This window comes from Dryobates pubescens, chromosome 35 (assembly GCF_014839835.1).
Source record: "Dryobates pubescens isolate bDryPub1 chromosome 35, bDryPub1.pri, whole genome shotgun sequence".
NCBI lineage: Eukaryota > Metazoa > Chordata > Aves > Piciformes > Picidae > Dryobates > Dryobates pubescens.
In genome coordinates, this window is record NC_071646.1 from 2227530 (window position 1) to 2246012 (window position 18483).

At 55.8% G+C, this 18483-nt stretch overlaps 1 protein-coding gene across 2 annotated transcripts; it reads right to left on the bottom strand.

Moving 5' to 3' along the window:
- Positions 1-6209: 6209 nt before the first annotated feature.
- On the bottom strand, positions 6210-14125 carry RAB29 (RAB29, member RAS oncogene family). Of its 2 annotated transcripts, XM_054176510.1 has the most exons (5): positions 13980-14125; positions 12174-12245; positions 9801-9982; positions 7894-8015; positions 6210-7443 (listed from the first exon to the last, which is right to left on the bottom strand). In XM_054176510.1, the coding sequence occupies exons 1-5, from the start codon at positions 14101-14103 to the stop codon at positions 7326-7328; spliced, it is 618 nt and encodes a 205-aa protein (XP_054032485.1). In that variant the 5' UTR covers positions 14104-14125; the 3' UTR covers positions 6210-7325. The 2 variants fall into 2 exon arrangements, with proteins under 2 accessions (XP_054032485.1, XP_054032486.1); XM_054176511.1 differs by lacking the exon at positions 12174-12245.
- Positions 14126-18483: the final 4358 nt, after the last annotated feature.

The following is an 18483-nucleotide window of genomic DNA, read 5'->3' on the forward strand; positions in this document are numbered from 1 at the left end:
GCCGAGAGGATGCGAGCGGGGGGCGGCGCAGCCTACCCCGCTGGCACCACCTCCTCCTCCGCTCATTGGCCTCGGCGGGGGGAACGCCGCGTCCCATTGGCTAGTTCGAACCATCACGGCGGGCAGACCCTGCCCACTCTCGGCGCGGGGAGGGGAAGGAGCCGAGAGCGCCCCACACGCTCAAGCTGCTGTGAACGGCAGAGCGGGCCGCGGCGCTGCCCGCAGATTCGCCACCGGTTCGCGGCGGCACACCGCTGCCGCCACCCGCGCCGAGTCACCCCGTTTCGCCACACCAGCCCCACGCCGCCGCTGTCGGGCCCCGGCCTGAATCTTTTCTGGGGCTGAGGGAAGCCGGCGCGGCCGTGGGGGCCCTTCCCGCAGATTCGCCACGCAGGGCCTGGCGCGGTTTTGGAGGGAAAAGGCGGGGAAGCGCCGCGCCGCCTCGCAGCGGCCCCGGGGGCGTCGAGGGCCCCGCAGCGCCGGTTGCGGGCCCGTCCGGCAGCGCCGCTGCTTTTCCGCGGCGCCCCGGCCCGCAGGGCCGCAGGGGTAGGGCCTACAGGGCCCTGCGAGTCCGCTGGCTCCCCTTGGGGCACCCCGGCAGCGGGGCTGAGCCCCTCTCCCCTCAGCCGTTTTCGGGGCTGGCAGCGCTGCCCCGGCCCCATCTCGCTGCTCCTCCTGAGCTTGCCCCAGGCTGCCACTGCCCTGCGGGCTGTGAGGAGCAGGAGCGGGGTGTGGCTGCGGGCCTGCCATGCCCCCGAGGTGTGGGGCTTAGGAAGGCAGGTTAGGGCCCGAGAGGGTGATCCCAGCGCCCATCCTGCTGTGGCAGGGCTCTTTGTCATGGTAAGTGAGGCACCATTCAGGGCCTCACTTCAGAGCGCGCTGCCTGCGGGCAATACACAAACGGGTAGGGACCAGCACGGCGTCGGTCACAGCCCTGCCACTGCCACTCGGAGTGGTTACACCGAGTCCCTGCAGCGTCACCTGGGAGTTCCATGGCCAACACCTGGACCCAAGCAGCACCTCTGTGCTCTGCAGCACGCCCCAGACCAGCTGAGCTCACACTGTGCCAGGTAGAACATGCACAACTTCCATGCAACATCCAGGGAAGCTTTTGGGTCCTTCAGGCTTTGAATTCCACAGAAACCCCAAACTCCCTCATTTTGTTTAGAGCTGGTTCTGCCATTTAAAAGAGCACCCAAACAACAGCTTCAGCCATACCAAGTTGTCTTCACCCTTGAATCTTTCCAGGGACTCATTCCTCCACTTCATCAAAACCAGAACATAAAAACGTTCTTCATTCTGTGTATGTTGAATTAGTGGAGAAGGTTGGATTGGCTACACAAATATAATCAGCTTTTCACCTAGTTAGAGGAGTGATCTGAGTTCATTTAATGCCCTGCTTGAGCTTAATTTGTCTCCTTTGGCATTACTGCTGTTTTTTCTGATCAATTCAGATGTGCCCTGTCCTTGCCTCGAGTCAATACTCATGAAAATCAAGCTGCTCAGGAAGGGAAGAGATATGCAGAGCATTTTTACAGTGAGGGTGGGGAGACACTGGCACAGGGTGCCCAGGGAAGTTGTGGCTGCCTCCTCCCTGAAGGTGTTCAAGGCCAGGTTGGATGAGGCCTTGGGCTGGTGGGAGGTGTCCCTGCCCGTGGCAGGGGGCTTGGAACTGGATGATTTTTGAGGTCCCTTCCAACCCAAACCCATTCTGTGACTCTACCAATCTCTGCACTCCCAAACCACTCTGAATTAATGAGCCAAAGGAAGGAAGGTGCATTAACACCCCTCCACACCAAAGAATTCTCTTTTCTGCCCTTAGCTGGATCTATTTGATCACACCCTCCCTCCCCCACGGCTGGCTCACAGCTTTCACTGTGGGTCACTAAACCAGACCCAAGATGGCTCAGTCAAAAGGCTCCAAGTTGTTTTGCAGGCAACACAAAGTAGTTCAACCCTGTGCTTTGCACCCTGTTACTGCCAGCAAGGTTGCCCCTGGTTTGGACTTGTATTTTAGGGCTGTTGAGTGGGGAGGAAAACACCAAACAACTACACCAGCAACATCAGATCTTTTATTTCAGGTGTTTGCAATACTGCATTTAGTAACTGATTGAGAGGGAGAAAACCTCCCAGCAGTTCCTTCTCTTTGTCTCTAGTGATAATACTGCAACTTTACAGCAACCACAGCTCTGCCTTCTAAAAGACTTCTGCATAACTGCAAGCAATTGAATCAAACCAACCAAAACAAAGAGACTTTTTTTTGTCCTCGAGGACTTCTTGCTGAACCACAGCCCTGGCCAATTCTGCAGCCAGCTTCCCACCTCTGTGGACCCACAGCTTGCTGTCAGAGCCACCCAGAACCGTTAGACTCGGTGTGGCTTGGAGCTCCTTGGCCACAAATTGAAGTTCCAGGGGTGAGAAACAGCGTGGGGGAAGGAGGAGGAAATGGCTGCAGCTGGCCCAGAGGCACACACACACACACACAGAGGAAAAAGGAGGCACTTCAGGAGGGGAAATCCAGCACCTTCATTTTCTGCACAGCCCATTCCTGCCTGAGACACCACTGAAGCATCAGACCTTCAAACCAAGATGAAGCTTTTCTGGTTGACATTTGAAAGGAGAAGGCTTCACTGTGCTTAAAGCACTTCTCAGAAGCTGCTTTACTCAGGCTGGTTTTGCCCTTCCAGTTGCTTTCAAACCCAAGAATTACTTCAGCCAGCACAAGCTGGGCACAACCATCTCTCAAGCAACCTTTCCTTCCACGCTGCCCATGGTTAGATTCAGAGATCCATAGAAAGGGTTGGGTTGGAAGGGATCATTCAGTTCTAACCCTCTCCTTGCACACCTCCAGTGAGGGGGCATCCACAACCTCCCTGGGCAACCTGTTCCAGTGGATCTTTGCTGCCTGGACCTCTCAATCTTAGAACCATAGAATCAGTCAGGGTTGGAAGGGACCACAAGGGTCATCTCACAACCTCCCTGGGCAACCTGTTCCAGTGGATCTTTCCTGCCTGGACCTCTTAATCTTAGAATCACAGAATCAGTCAGGGTTGGAAGGGACCACAAGGGTCATCTCACAACCTCCCTGGGCAACCTGTTCCAGTGGATCTTTCCTGCCTGGACCTCTTAATCTTAGAACCATAGAATCAGTCAGGGTTGGAAGGGACCACAAGGATCATCTAGTTCCAACCCCCCTGCCACGGGCAGGGACACCTTACCCTAGATCAGCCTGGCCAGAGCCTCATCCATCCTGGGCTTAAACAGCTCCAAGGATGGGGCCTCAACCACCTCCCTGGACAACCCCTTCCCATCTTGGACCTATTCTTCCTAAGTGCCTCTCAGAGCCAAGCAGAAAGCCAGGGGAAGGTGGTGTGGAGGTTTTTCTTTGCTTGCAGCTCATTTCTCTTCTGCCCAGTGGTTTCCGGTGCTGCTGGCTGCCTTTGGGGGGGGTTTATTTTTCCACCCTGCTTGTTAACATCTTTGTAGACACAGCAGACAAGTGTCAAAACCAAGCCTGCACAACAGGAACAGTCGTTGCTTGAGGTGGGTATAAAACCCCAAGCTGACAGGAAAAGAGTTTTGCTGTGCAGGTGTCTGTGAGGCTTTGTTTTACCTCAGAGCTTGCTGTGGGGCACACAAACTGCTTTGGAAAAAGCAAAGCAAAACAAATAACCCCCCCCCAGCCCCTTTGGTTTAGTCCTGTAAAACTAACTGAGCTGGGAGAGGGGAGATTGAGACTGGAGATGAGGAAGAAATTCTTGACAGTGAGGGTGGGGAGACACTGGGACAGGTTGCTCAGGGTGGTTGTGGATGTTCCCTCCCTAGAGGTGTTCAAGGCCAGGCTGGATGAGGCCTGGAGGAAGCTGGGCTGGTGGGAGGTGGTGTCCCTGCCCATGGCAGGGGCTTGGAACTGGGTGATCTTCAAGGGTTCCTCTAACCCAAGCCATTCTATGAATCTCTGATCATCTCAAACTGACATGCAACAGCTATGAAGATGCTTTCCTGCATGGCCTGGCAAATGGGCCAGAAAAAAAAACCCCAGGAACTGGACATTTTTTTAACTTTGAGGGTCAAAAATCTCACTGACCTGAGCAAAAGAGAGATTGGCCTTTGGAATGTGCTGCCCAGGGAGGTGGTGGAGTCACCAACCCTGGAGGTGTTCAGGAAGAGCCTGGATGGGCTGCTTGGTGCCATGGGTTAGTTGATCAGATGGTGTTGGGTGAGAGGTTGGACTTGATGATCTCAAAGGTCTCTTCCAACCTGGTTCATTCTGTTCTATTCCATTCCATTCCATTCCATTCCATTCCGTTCCATTCCATTCCATTCCATTCCATTCCATTCCATTCCATTCCATTAGCTGGTTCTGGGCAGAGAGCTCCACTGCATGCCTCAGCTTCTCCACCTGTCACAACAGCTTCAGTGCCTGACCAACCTCTTTGCTACACCATTTGGATCAAGAAATCAATAAATAAGAGATGCCTCTGAATGGGTTTTGGGGATGGATCCTCTAAGAGATTCAACTCTTCCCCCCATGGTCCATAAAGCACTGGAAATATTGATAGAATTAATATATATCTATACATCTCCTATACTTCTTTCCTTTTTCTTTTAACACAGTATTTAAGCAGCAAAATTCACCAAGGAAAGGTCAATTTTGCTGCTCACCAGTTCCACCTTTCACACATTTCTACACTGAATCCAGCAGTGCAAACCCAACACAACAGAAGGGATTTTTAAGTGCCTGTAACCCCAAATTCAGCAAGATTTGCCCAACAGAGTCCTAGCCCAGGCACTTCAGCTTTCAGCTGACCCACTGGAACACACCACAGGGGCTCAGTTTCCTCCCTCAATCCTTTCCTGCTCCTGAGAATGAAAACTGAATGAAAATGGTTTATGGTTTGGGGGTGTGCTTCATGAAGGCAGTCAGCTCCTGTCCTTTACCACCTTCCCCCTCCACAGATTCTACAGAGGAAGAAAAGGCAGACAGAGGGAAGGCTTTGCCAAAGAGAAGCACTCCCAGTTCAGCAGGAATTGGGATAAAGCAGGTTACAGCCCTGCTTTCAAATGAAACCACTCCAGAAGAGAAAGACCTTATTGGTTCTTCCCTTTGACTCTGCTCTGCTGAGACCCCACCTCAAATCCTGTCTCCAAGTCTGGTGTCCCCAGCATAAGGACACAGAGCTGCTGGGGAGAGCCCAGGGGAAGCCACAAAGATGATCTAAGGGCTGTGAGGAGAGCCTGAGGGAGCTGGGGGTGTTCAGCCTGGAGAAGGATCCAGGGGGACGTCAGAGCTGCCTTCCAATAGCTGAAGGGATCCTGCAGGAGGGCTGCAGAGAGACTTCTCCTGAGGGTGTCTAGAGACAGGGCAAGATGAAATGGTTTGGAGCTGAGGGAGAGCAGGGTTAGAGTGGAGCTGAGGAAGAAGTTCATCACTAGGAGGGTGGTGAGGCTCTGGCACAGGCTGCCCAGCGAGGCTGTGGCTGCCTCCTGCCTGGGGGTGTTTAAGGCCAGGTTGAATGAGACCTTGAGCAGCTGAGTGTAGCTGAGAGGTGTCCCTGCCCATGGTGGGGAGGTTGGAGGAGATGATCTCTGAGGCTCCTTCCAACCTCAAGCATTCTGTGCTGATTCTGTGAAGACCACTTGTCCAGCTGTAGCTGAACATGCTGCCAGAAGGTGCCTACCAGGCTGCAGAACTCCAACCCTCCAGACTAGCAACTCTCTAGTCTGGTGTCACCCATGTTTTGTTGTTATGGGCAAGAACTGGTCCTAAAGCTGACTACCTGGGGCAATGGCAGAGCAAGCAGACAGCAAGAGGCAAGTGGGGAGCAATTCCCTTCATCCCCTTTTGTCCTGTGAAGCCTTCTCCTTTGCTTCCCCCTCACTGCACTAAACCCAGCAGGTGGGCTTTCAGAGAGCTGCCTTTCCTGCACCATCCCTGCCACCAAACCCCCTCAGCCCTCCAGCACAATTGTGGGAGGGCAATTGGTCAGCAATTGCCAATTGAGATGGGAGGATGCAGAGCTGTTCCCCAAGTGAAAAGGGCTTCTTGTGGCATACAAAGGAGTTTACAACCAGTTCCTCATTCAGCTCTTGGTGCCCTAATAAAGCAGCAGCAGAAGAGAATATGCAGGATTGTCCAGCTCTGAGGCCCCCAAGACAAGAAGGACAGGAAATGGTTGGAGCAGGTCCAGAGGAGGCCATGAAGGGCTGGAGAGGCTGAGGGGCTTGGAGCTGTTCAGCCTGGAGAAGAGAAAGCTCCAGGGAGACCTTAAAGCTGCATTTCAATATCTGAAGGGCACCTCCAGGAAGGCTGGGGAGGGACTGTTCAGGAGGGGCTGTGGGGATAGGATGAGAGGCAATGGTTTGAAACTGGAGCAGGGGAGATTTAGGTTGGACACCAGGAGAAAATTCTCTCCAGTGGGAGTGGTGAAATCCTGCAACAGGCTGCCCAGGGATGTGGTTGAGGCCCCATCCTTGGAGACACTCAAGGTTAAATTTCAGTGGGCCCTGAGCAACCTGATCCAGTTGGAGATGTCCCTGCTGTCTGCTGGACAAGAGGAGCTTTGAGGGTCCCTTCCAGCCTGATGCATTCTGTGATTCTGTGCTGGACAGAGGGGCAGGAAGAAGGAATGAGCAGAAAGGAGCTGGGGAAAAGCCAGAGGGCTGTGCTGCTGAGCACCACAGTCTGGGCATGAAGGAAGGGCTGAGCTGCAGCAGCTTCACACCTGAAGGACAGTCAGTGGCAGTGATGAGATGTGTTGGTCCCTGCAGGACACATAACCAAAGGCAGATCCAGAGCAGGAAGTAAAAGGTTTGCTGTAATCCCACGCTGGGAAGCCACAGGCACAGCTGGAGCCACAGGTCACCATGGACCTGAAGGACACTTTGGACCTGAAGGACACTTGGGTGCCTTTGTGTAGGGAGGGTGCAAGTCATGGTGGGGGGGAAATAAAAGGTGCAAAAAAGCCATCAAAAATATTCCTTTGACATCCATGTCAGAGGATGAAGTGCTCAAAAATGCTCCAAAGTCATTCACCCAAGCCATGTGCTTGGCCAGGGCCTGTGCTGCAGCACTGCTGGCAGAGCTGCCAGCTGCTGCCACACCAGGAGAACGAGGAGCCTGCTCCCTCCTCCCCACTCCTCACTCCCAAGCCACTGGAGCAATCAGTGCTCTGCTGAGAACAAAGGGGCAGGAAGCAGAGGACAGTTCGTGGCGGTGGCCAAAGTGAAAACCAACTCCAAAACCAGTGACAGCCAGTTGAGGGGGGCAAAAAAACCATGAGAGATTGGTGCTGGAGCCCAGGCAGATGGTGCAGTCAGTGCATCTAACAGCAAGCCCAGCCTGGTGGGGCTGTCTCCTTGATGTTAATATAATCCCCACTCCCAGTGGCAGTGGAACTTCCATCCCCAGTGGATGAGGACATCATCTTTTCAATCAGGACTCTAGGAGACAAAGACAGGTGAGTTGGTTTGGGGTTTTTGGTTGCTCATGAAAAACAAAACCCCAGCACCTGGAGATGAGAAGGCTCCAGGGAGACCTCAGAGCAGCCTTTCAGCGAGCTGAAAGGACTCCCCCAGGAAGGCTGGGGAGGGACTGTTCCCAGGGGCAAGCAGTGACAGGGTGAGAGACAATGGTTTGCAACTGGAGCAAGGGAGATTCAGGTTGGCCATCAGGAGGAAGTTCTGCACAGTGAGGGTGGTGAGACTCTGGGACGTGTGGTTGTGGCTCCATGCCTGGAGACAGCCAAGGCCAAATTTGCTGTGGCTCTGAGCGACCTGCTCCAGTCGGAGGGGTCCCTGCTCTCTGCGAGGGGCTTGGATGAGCTGAGCTTTGGGGATCCCTTCCAGCCTGCTGCAATCCATGACTCTGTGCATCCCCAGCCTTGTGCCTACCTCATGGACTCATTAATGTTCTTGTTTTCCTTGACAGATGTCTCCACCCAACCAGAAAAGCCATTCTCTTTGCTGAACCGATCCACTTCTTCCCTTGTCACTGCCCAGGGGGAAAGGTCACACTGCAAAGCAAGAGCCAGGCCAGGTTAAGTTTAGCCTTTTAATTTTTAAGCTGGGAGGGGAGCTACCCCACACCCCCCCCCCCAGCCTGCATGATGGCAGCAGGCTCAGCCCTTCACATCCCCCAGACTGCAACCTAGTAGAGAGCTCTCAGGGCAAGGTTCTTAATGGGATGTTGCAAGCAGCATTTATCTCCCCTGAGATACTGACACACCTCAGCCAAGCATGCAGGGAATGGAGGTTCATCCAGCATGGGACAAGGAAGCTTTGTCCCTCATGCAAAATCTGCCCAGCCTCTAGGGAGCAAGGAGCTGAGGTACTGCTGAGGTGTCCCAGATGCAGCCACGCTGATCCCAAAGGGATGTTAAGAAGAGGCAGTGAGAAACCCTACCCTGCAACAGCTTCTCTCAGTGGGGACAGCCACACTGAGCCCCCTGCTGCAGGCAAAACTGCTGCCCTAAAGCAGCAGCAAAGGAGAAGGAAACCCAGCACTCTCCTGCCCACCCATCATGCTTTTGAGTCATCTCCAGTTTTAGGCTCTCTCAAGCCAGGCAAGTCTCAAACTGTACCTGGAAAGGGCTGCTGAGCCAAGGCTGGCACACGAGGAACACAAAGGAGGTTGTTAAATGAAAGGAAAATAAATGATGAAGTGGCAACAACCACTCTACAGGGTGGAACTTGCTGCTGCAGCCAGAAGACATCCCTCTGGCAGCTGGAACAGAAAGCACCAGCAGTGTGCCACACAACCTCCCCTGGCTACTGCAAGTTACAGACCAAAAATAGGCAAAGCAAAGCTTGAAAACCCAGGAGCTGCAGAGCTCCAGCTCCAGGCTTTCAAACCCAGGAGCTGCAGAGCTCCAGCTCCAGGCTTTCAAACCCAGGAGCTGCAGAGCTCCAGCTCCAGGCTTTCAAACCCAGGAGCTGCAGAGCTCCAGCTCCAGGCTTTCAAACCCAGGAGCTGCAGAGCTCAAGCTCCAACAGCCCTGCACAAGGGATTGCACCCAAGGACAGAGCAGCTGTCAAACATCTCCTTAGTGCCAACAGCTGGACTCAGCTGGGCTTGGCCTGGGGCTCCTCACTGCAAGAAGGGCATTGAAGTGCTGGAGCCTGTCCCAAGAAGAGCCACCAAGCTGGTGAAGGACCTGGAACACAAGTCCAGTGAGGAGCAGCTGAGGGAACTGGGGCTGCTTAGTCTTCAGAAAGGAGGCTGAGGGGCAACCTCATTGCCCTCTACAACTCCTTGAAGGGAGGCTGGGGTGAGGTGGGGATTGGTCTCTTCTCACATGCACCAAGTGACAGGACACGGTGAAATGGACTCAGGTTGCACCAGCAGAGCTGCAGGTCGGACATCAGGGACAGTTTGTTCCCAGAAAGGGTTGCCAAGCAGTGGCAGAGGCTGCCCAGGGAGGTGGAGGAGTCACCATCCCCAGAGGTGTTTAAAAGCTGGGGGGATGTGGTGCTGAGGGATGTAGCAGTGGTAGGGTTGTCAGCTCTGGGCCAGTGGCTGCACCTGATGATCTCCAACCTCAGCAGTGCTGTGGTTCTATCTCAAAGGTCTTTCCCAACCCAAACAACCCTCTGACTCTCTCATTCTGTCCATGCATGCAGTCCTACCACTGTCCTAACTACAGAGGAGAGCCCTTGCTAGAGAAAGAGACTTAAGGAAAGGCTTGAACAGGCCACAGGCTATGGGACAAGCCCTGGGCAAGGCCTGGGGCTAACAGGGGCTCTCCATCCACTTTGCCCTTCCCCCCCACCCCCCACAGAGCACATCTGGAGCTGCTCACTTTGTTTGCCAGCAGCAGGCAAGGCACAGGGTTGCCATCTGGCAGCAGGAGCTTGCTGTCCAAGTCCTGCTTCCACTTCTGGCTGTTGCTGAAGGTGCTGACGTTGGTGACATCAAACATGATGATGCAGGCAGCTGCCTCCCTGTAGTAGAGTCGAGTCATGGAGGTGAAGCGTTCCTGGCCTTCAGGATCAACAGCAAAGACAAAGTTATTCCCCAACCCCTCCCCCAGAGTGAGCATTTTGAGAGCTGCTCACACAAATCACACATCTCTCATGGTGCAGCCCTGGCCCCAACGACCTCCACTTGACTGATGAGGCAATAAGGGCACGGAGAGGTGTCCTGCCTGGGGGAGCTCAGCCAAGGCAGCAGCAGGACTGGAACAAACTGAATGCTGAGCCAGACACTCAGAACCTCAGTCATGGAATTGGCTCAGCTGGAAGAGGCCTCTAAGCTCACTGAGTCCAACCATCAACCCAGCACCACCATGGCCACTAAACCACATCCCAGAGGGCCATGGCCACAGCTTTCTTGAGCCCCTCCAGGGCTGGGGACTCCACCACCTCCCTGGGCAGCCTGTGCCAAGCCCTGACCACTCTTGCAGCAAGGAAATTGTTCCTGATGTCCACCCTAAACCTCCCCAGGTACAACTGGAGGCCATTTCCTCTGGTCCTATCATTCACTATGAGGGAAAACAGACCAAGATCCACCTCACTGCCACCTCCACTCTAAACCTTCCCCTGGCACACTTGTCCAATCCTTGCTTTACTCCTGGGGTAACTATTTCAATCTCCCCATTCACTGTGTCCCCTCCTGCACACAATCTCCACCAGCAGCAGGCTCCTGGCCACTACCAGCTCCAGCAGGACCATGCCACCAGCCCCAGCATGGCACAACGTGGCAGACCAGGCTCTCTGGGGAGAAATGATGCCAAGCAGAAAGCAGCACAGCTCCTGCAGGCTTCCTGCTTACACCTTGCAGCCTGCCTGTCCTACCAAAACTGCAGCCAGAGGGTGACTCCACCAGGCTGCTGCATGGTTGGGTCGCACTTGTGTGGAGGGCACATCCCAGAGTCCTCACATGCACCACATGGGGCAGGGGCAGGGCAGCAACCACCACTTCTGACACCAAGGAGGTGTCACTGTAGGTCCCACACAGCCTCACAGCTGGTCCTCAGGGGGGGGTTGGCTCTGAAGCCATCAAGAGCTGAGCCCTTAGAGCCACCTCAAGCCATGTGAGCAGCCCCCTGAGGGGCTCTGGGGGTGTGCATCATGACAAGGGCACCAGCACCAGCCCTCTGCTTTCCAAATCTTAGAAAGCCCTTTGGGGGCTGAAACTGAAATCAGGTTCTTGCTGCAACCCTCCTGCTGCAAACTTCTCCTTCCTCTTTTCTTTGTCAGGATTCCAGCCACACAAGTCTGAGCAGTGAGACCAGAGGAAACCACAGCCCTGTCCTCACCCCTCCAGATCCAGAGCTGCCATTTTAGAGGCACTCCAGCACTGGCCTGGCCTTGGTCTTCTGCTGCTGGGGGAACTCAGGAACCACAGTTCCCTGCAGCTCCAGCCCATGTAACACCACCCACCAGAGCGTGCCCCACTCCTGCCCCTGCCCCACCACCTGGGGGGCACCCAGCAGGCTCCTCTGTGGTGGTAGGGCAAGGGGAAACAGTTTGAAACTAGAGCAGAATAGGTTTAGATTGGATACTAGGAAGAAGTTCTTTGCTATGAGGGTGGAGAGAGACACTGGAACAGGTTGCCCAGAGAGGCTGTGGAAGCCTCATCCCTGGAAGTGTTTCAGACCAGGCTGGATGAGGCCTTGAGCAAGCTGGGGCTGGTGGGAGGTGTCCCTGCCCACGGCAGGGGGGTTGGAACTGGATGAGCTTTAAGGTCCCTTCCAACCCAACCCCTTCTGTGATTCTCTGATTCTTGCTGTGGCTGCTCCTGGGGGATCTGCTGGCTCTGCTCACACAGGTCACTGAGCAGCCAGATCCCAACCCTGACCCCAGCAGCCGGAGCAGCGTGGGGGCAGTGGAGCTGCTCCGGGCAGGGCTCAGCATTCCTGTGGTTCCTCCCAGAAAATGAGGGTTGAGCAGAAGACTCAGAGCTGAGATGCTGTGTGTCCAGCTGTGAATGAGCCAGGATGTGGTAGTTTTATTGCTGGGGGGAGGGGAAATTTCAACCCAGCACACAGGAGGAGAAGGAGAAGGGAGAAAGAAATGGGGAAAAGGGAAAGGAACAAGGGAAAAAGGGAAAGGGGAAAGGTAAAAGAAGAAAGGGAAAGGGGAAAAGGAAATGGGAAAGGGACAAGGAGAAGGGAAAAGCCACTGGGAGCTTGGAATTGCTGCCCTGAGCTTGCTGGCTCATGAGCACATACCTGCAATGTCCCAGAGCTGAAGCCGAACTGTCTCCGACTCCGACCACTGCACCACCTTCAGAGCAAAGTCCACTGGAGAGCCCCCCCCGGAAAACAAAGGAACCCTGCTCAGGACCATTCTGCACCACCAGGCTCGTTCCTGCACAGCCTCTCACCGGGTCCCAGCCCAGGCCAACCCAGCAGCTGCTTTCCCAGCCAGGGCAGCTTGTCCCGGCCCAGCCCCGGCACAACCAAGCACAGTGCAGGGGGGTGGGCAAGCACTGCCCCCTCTCCTGCACCACAGAAAGGAGCAGGGTAAGTGTTCAACCCAGGGGTGCCACACACTGCCCACCCCACTGCCTGCACCCCCAGGCACACCACATGTCATCAGACAAGCAGCAGTCAGCCAATGGTTTTGGTTGGAAAAGACCTCAAAGAGTCCAACCAGCAACCCAACCCCACCGTGGCCACGAAGCCACGGCCCCAGGAGCCATGGCCACACCTCTCTGGAGCACCCCCAGGGATGGGCAACTCCACCACCTCCCTGGGCAGCCTCTCCCAATCCCCTGACCACTCTTGCAGCGAAGAAATTGCTCCTCATCTCCAACCCAACCCTCCCCTGGCACAACTTCAGGCCATTTCCTCTCGTTCTGTCACCTGATACAACCTGACAGAGGATCCTTGCAGGGAGCTGCAGAGAGCAAGGAGGTAATCCCTCAGCCTCCTCTTCTCCAGACTTAAAGGAGATGGGGAGGGAGGAAGGAAGGGAAGAAAGGAAGGCAGGCAAGAAGGAAGGAAGGAAGGAAGGAAGGAAGGAAAGAAGGAGGGAAGGAAGGAAGGAAAGAAGGAAGGAAGGAAGGAAGGAAAGAAGGAGGGAAGGAAGGAAAGAAGGAGGGAAGGAAAGAAGGAAGGAAGGAAAGAAGGAAGGAAGGAAAGAAGGAGGGAAGGAAGGAAAGAAGGAGGGAAGGAAAGAAGGAAGGAAGGAAAGAAGGAGGGAAGGAAGGAAAGAAGGAGGGAAGGAAGGAAAGAAGGAGGGAAGGAAGGAAAGAAGGAGGGAAGGAAGGAAAGAAGGAGGGAAGGAAAGAAGGAAGGAAAGAAGGAGGGAAGGAAAGAAGGAAGGAGGGAAGGAAAGAAGGAAGGAGGGAAGGAAAGAAGGAAGGAGGGAAGGAAAGAAGGAAGGAAGGAAGGAAAGAAGGAAGGAAGGAAGGAAAGAAGGAAGGAAGGAAGGAAGGAAGGAAAGCAGGAAGGAAGAAGAGAAGGAAGGAAAGCAGAGTTTCCCACCAGAGCCTGAGAGCAAGGGAGATGCTTAATAATAACAGCTGCAAGAGTAACAAGTGCAAGAGTAATAAATCCAATAAAGCTGAATGCAGGAGTAATAAATGCAATAATAATAGCAAAATAAACCCAAATGCAAGAGAAATAATAATAATAATAATAATAATAATAATAATAATAATAATAATAATAATAATAATAATAATAATAATAATAACCACCTCCAATGCAATGGTAATAAATGCAGCACTAATAAATGCAAAAGTAACAAACGCAGTAGGAATAAAGCCCAGCAGCAGCTGGAGCTGAGCCAGGACCTCGGTGGCCTTCAGCGGAGCAGAGAAGCCCCAGACCGGCCCGGGCCGGGCCGGGCACCGCTCGGTTTGCAAACCGGAGCAGTGCTGCCCCTCCGGACTTCCCGGGAGAGGGAGAAATCCGGGATGCCGTGCTCGCTGGGACTCGGAGCTAATCCTGGCCGCCGGTGGGGAGGGGGCTCCGGCATTCCTGCCCCGCCCCGGGGCGTCCCTCCCCGCCGCCGCCGCCGCCGCTCACCTCCCACCGTGGACTTGTAGTGCCGGTTGAAGCTGTCGTTGGCGTACCGCTGCACCAGCGACGTCTTCCCCACCGTGGCATCTCCCACCACCAGCACCTTGAACATCCGATCGCGCTGCCCCATCCCGGCCGCGGCCCCGGCTCCGCTCCCGGTCCCGGCCCCGCCGCGGTCATGTGAGGGTCAGGTGGAGGCAGCGGCGGAACCGCCGCCCGCAGCGGGGCTGCCGGGACCTGTAGTTCACGGCCTAGGGAGCGGCTGCTGCCTGCTCCGTGCACCCCTGCGCCCTCAGATCCTGCCTTCTGCACCGCTGGCTCCAGCCCCTGCACCCTTCCACCCTCACAGCCTGCCCTCAGCACGCCTGTAGCCCATCCCATGCATCCCTTCCACCCTCACAGCCTGCCCTCAGCACGCCTGTAGCCCATCCCATGCATCCCTTCCACCCTCACAGCCTGCCCTCAGCACGCCTGTAGCCCATCCCATGCATCCCTTCCACCCTCACAGCCTGCCCTCAGCACGCCTGTAGCCCATCCCATGCATCCCTTCCACCCTCACAGCCTGCCCTCAGCACGCCTGTAGCCCACCCCATGCATCCCTTCCACCCTCACAGCCTGCCCTCAGCACGCCTGTAGCCAGCCCCATGCATCCCTTCCACCCTCACAGCCTGCCCTCAGCACGCCTGTAGCCCATCCCATGCATCCCTTCCACCCTCACAGCCTGCCCTCAGCACGCCTGTAGCCAGCCCCATGCATCCCTTCCACCCTCACAGCCTGCCCTCAGCACGCCTGTAGCCAGCCCCATGCATCCCCAGGCCCGCCCCATACACCCCTCCATCCTCAGACCCTGCCCTCAGCACGCCTGTAGCCAGCCCCATGCATCCCCAGGCCCGCCCCATGCACCCCTCCTTCCTCACACCCTGCCCTTAGCACATCTGCATCCAGTCCTATCATCTCCATGCACCCCTGGACCCAGCCCCACAGTCCCCTGCAACCTCAGATCCATGCACCCCTAGGCCCATCCTCTGTACCCCTGACTCAAGCTCCATGCACCCTACAAGCCCACACCCTGGCCTCTGCAGCCTCAGACCCTGCTCCATGAACCTCTGCACCCCCAGACCCTGCCTCATCACCCCCAGAGCCCTGCACCCCCCGACTCAGCCCCTTTGCAACCAGCAAACAAGGAGGACCTCCACCATCACCCCAGGTGCATGCAGATATAGAGAGATATACAGCAAGTGTTTTCAAGCAATTCCCCACCCCTGCTGGGATTTCTGCAAGGGCTTAAGCTCTAAGCTCATGCCAAGACGTCTCTGCCTCTCCCACGTGTTCAGGAGCTCCCCCCTCAGAACAGGAAAGCACAGCCCTCCACCCCCCAGCCCCCCGGAGACCAAGATACCAAAGGCTGCACCCTGTGCCTCAAGGCCCTGCTCTTCAATGGGGAACGCCCTGGCACTCCAGGTAGCATGGCCCGGGGCCAGAGGAGAGGCTGGAGCCGGCAAAGCCTCGGTGGCTGCTCCCCAGTCCCTGCCGCTGCTGGGGCTGTGTTTTAGGACTCTCTGACAAAGATCCTCGCTGGGAAAGCGGCCAAGAGGCACAGCCCTGCGGGGAAGCAGCCCACAACGGCCAAGCCCACAGCTGGGGAGGGTGGGAGCCCCTCTGCCAAGCGCTAATCCTGCGCATTCAGGGGCTTAGCATGCCCCTCGAAGCCTGCATACCTTCCCCAGGAGTCACAGGCCAAGAGGCCACCTCGGGCAGGGCAGGGCAGGGCTGCTGCACCCAGCCCAGAGCAAACACCTGGGGTGCTCCTGCTGGAGCCTCCAAGCAGCTCCCTGGCTCCAGCCAAGGCTCAGCCCAAGCCACCCCAGCGCTGTGTCACTGTGTTTGAGTTCCTTAACTCTCATTCCCCCACCCTTCCCAAAGCCCAGAACACAACCCCAAGCGAGATGCAAGAGGGGAGGGGAGACCTTGGCCCAAGCAGGGAGGGGGAGGAAGGAGACAGCACAGCCCACCTAAATAAATGTCCTCTTTATTTACCCAAATATAATTTATCAGTTCAGTTGACATCTGGCCTGTGACAGGAACTATAAATAATTAAAGACAGTCTCTCTTGGCCTTTTTTTTCCTCCTTGTTGTTTTGCTCCTTTGATAGAAAGAGTAAACCAGGATCTGGTTTGCACTTGCAGGCAGCTGGATGGTCAGCATGCAGCGGAGTGGGGCTGGTGGGAAAGGCTTGGGACCATCCCTACTCTTCAGGTTGAAGTGAAATCCTTCCCTGACCTAATCCCCACACACTCCCCTCAGGCCTCCTAAGAGATGTCTGCAGACCAGGAGCCCAGCAGCAGAGTGGCAGCTCTCAGGCTCCCTTCACGAGCAGCTCACAAGTGAGAAGATTCTTCCTCTGGGGAATCTGGTCCTGGGGGGCTGATGGGACACCTAACAGGCCTGCAGAGTTTCTCAGCTCTGCCTAGAAAAGGTGAAGGGCTGATGGGAGGAAGTCCTGCAGCTGGTCCTCAGCTTCAGGCAGAGAAATCAGATGAGCAGCAGAGGATGCTCCACAAGTCCCCAGGCTGAGACCTCAGCACAGCAGGGTGTGAAGGGTTGGGGCTTGATTTCTGAGCAGAGCTTTGGCCAAATGAGGTCTGGGAGAAGCTGGCAGGAGGGTGGAGAGGAGATCCCAGAGCTGCTGCCACAAAGCACCTGTGCAAAGGTGGAGAAGGGGACAGCAAGCCTGGTGGCAGCAAGGGAGGAGGTGAAAAGCAGCTCAGAAGTGCTCTTGGGGGGGCTGGGAGGGAGCAGCCTGGCAGGGCAAGGATCCAGCTCTGCCTCAGCACTACCAACAGCTCAGCAGGAGGAGGACTCAGCAAGCATCCACCAAAGCAGGGAAGGATTCTCCTGCAGCTTCAGAGAGGTCCTTGAGCAGGCAAGAGCCCAGCTGCTCTTTGGTTTGGATCCATCTGCTCCCATGGCTTTCCATAACTGGTTTCCCACTCACTAATCCTGGCCTTGCCCCCATGCTCACCTTCAGAGCTCTCCAGCCAGATCTCTGGGCTGGGACAGTGCCCAGTCCCAGACTAACTTTGGTCTTGGCCTGGACCATGAGCTCTGTTTTCTGGGGAACTGCTCCTAGCAAGTCACTGCTGACTGTCCACACTTGGGCAGAGCTTTGCAGAGCTCAGCTGGTTCCAGCACTGTCCACAGTGACAAAGAGATCTCCCAACCTGGCCTTAGACCTTGTTTTCCACTTGAACATGAGGAGAAACTTCTCTGGTGTGAGGGTGGCAGAGCCCTGGAGCAGGCTGCCCAGACAGGTTGTGGAGTCTCCTTGTCTGGAGAGCTTCCAACCCCCCCTGGCTGTTGTCCTCCTGCTGTGGGTGCCCTGCTGGAGCAGGGGGGTTGGAGTGAAGGTCCCTTCCAACCAACCCCCACCAGTCTGGGATTCTGGGATGAAGGCCAACATTCCCAGTACCACATCACACCACTCCCCAGCTGAGCAGAGATGCTTGGCCTGCCTGGGACAGAAAGCCAGGAGGAGAGGACAAGGATTGATTTGTGGCAGACACACAGAAGTCAAAGGAGGCAATCAGGCCAAGCAGGACACTCAGCTCTCTGCAGTGACTTCTATCCCAATGGGAAAACTAAAGAGCTCTGGATGCTGACAGCCTTCAGGAGGATCATCTCCAACCACCTCAGCCATGCAGCAGAACAGGTTTCCTCTCATTAGGCTGCTGCAGACTGCAGGAGTCCTTCCAGCATGCAGGAGCAGCAGCAGAGGAGGCACCTGAGCCATGGCTGAACTGAACAGCAGGCAAAGCTGAGGGGCAAGAAGCAGAGCAGGGAAGCTGGGCTGTGACCCTGAGGCCATGCCTCACACACCTGCCCAGGGGTGGGATCCTTTGCTATGGTCCTGTACAGAGCTGCACCAAGAACCAGAGCTTCAGAGCTCTGACCTGCACAGGGGCTGAACATGGAAGTCCTCTTCTAAAAGAGACACCAAGAGCTTAATGCTCCCCAGTTGGAAATGCCTCAAGCTGGCTTCTTCCCAGCAGCACTCAGCAACTGAAAGAGAGTCTTAAACCACAAAACAGGACCTCTTTTTTTCCATCTGCTCCTCCAGGAAAGAACAATCAACCAAGCCGAGGAGGCTGCCATGAGAATGGAGCTGTGCCCACAGCAGCACGGAGAGGAGCCTGGCACACAGCACCCCTGAGGGCTCCAGGAGCTGCTCCAGCAGAGCACTGGCTGCTGGAAGGGAGAAGGATGAGCTCATGGCCAGGCAGAGCTCACAGCCCCTGCAGACAAAGCACAGAGTGTGGCCCTCTGCACGCAGCAGGAGCTGACTCAGCTCGTGGTGAGGGGAGGAACAAGCAGCCTGCAGGCTGAGATGCTGCCAGGTGGTTGGCACCAGGGAGCCTGAGCCTGCCAGCAGAGACCAGCCCTGCTCACAGCCAGATTTGGGGGGTGAAATCCTCCCACCCAGGGTCACTCACTTGGCCTGGGGGCGCACAGG

Excerpts from the sequence above, each read along its gene's own strand:
- RAB29 (XM_054176510.1), bottom strand. The coding sequence starts at position 14,103 with ATGGGGCAGCGCGATCGGATGTTCAAGGTGCTGGTGGTGGGAGATGCC. Across the intron at positions 12,246-13,979 it reads CTACAAGTCCACGGTGGGAG|TGGACTTTGCTCTGAAGGTG; the intron begins GTGAGCGGCGGC and ends GGGGCTCTCCAG. Across the intron at positions 7,444-7,893 it reads AACATTAATGAGTCCATGAG|AGTCCTGATTGAAAAGATGA; the intron begins GTAGGCACAAGG and ends TTTGTCTCCTAG.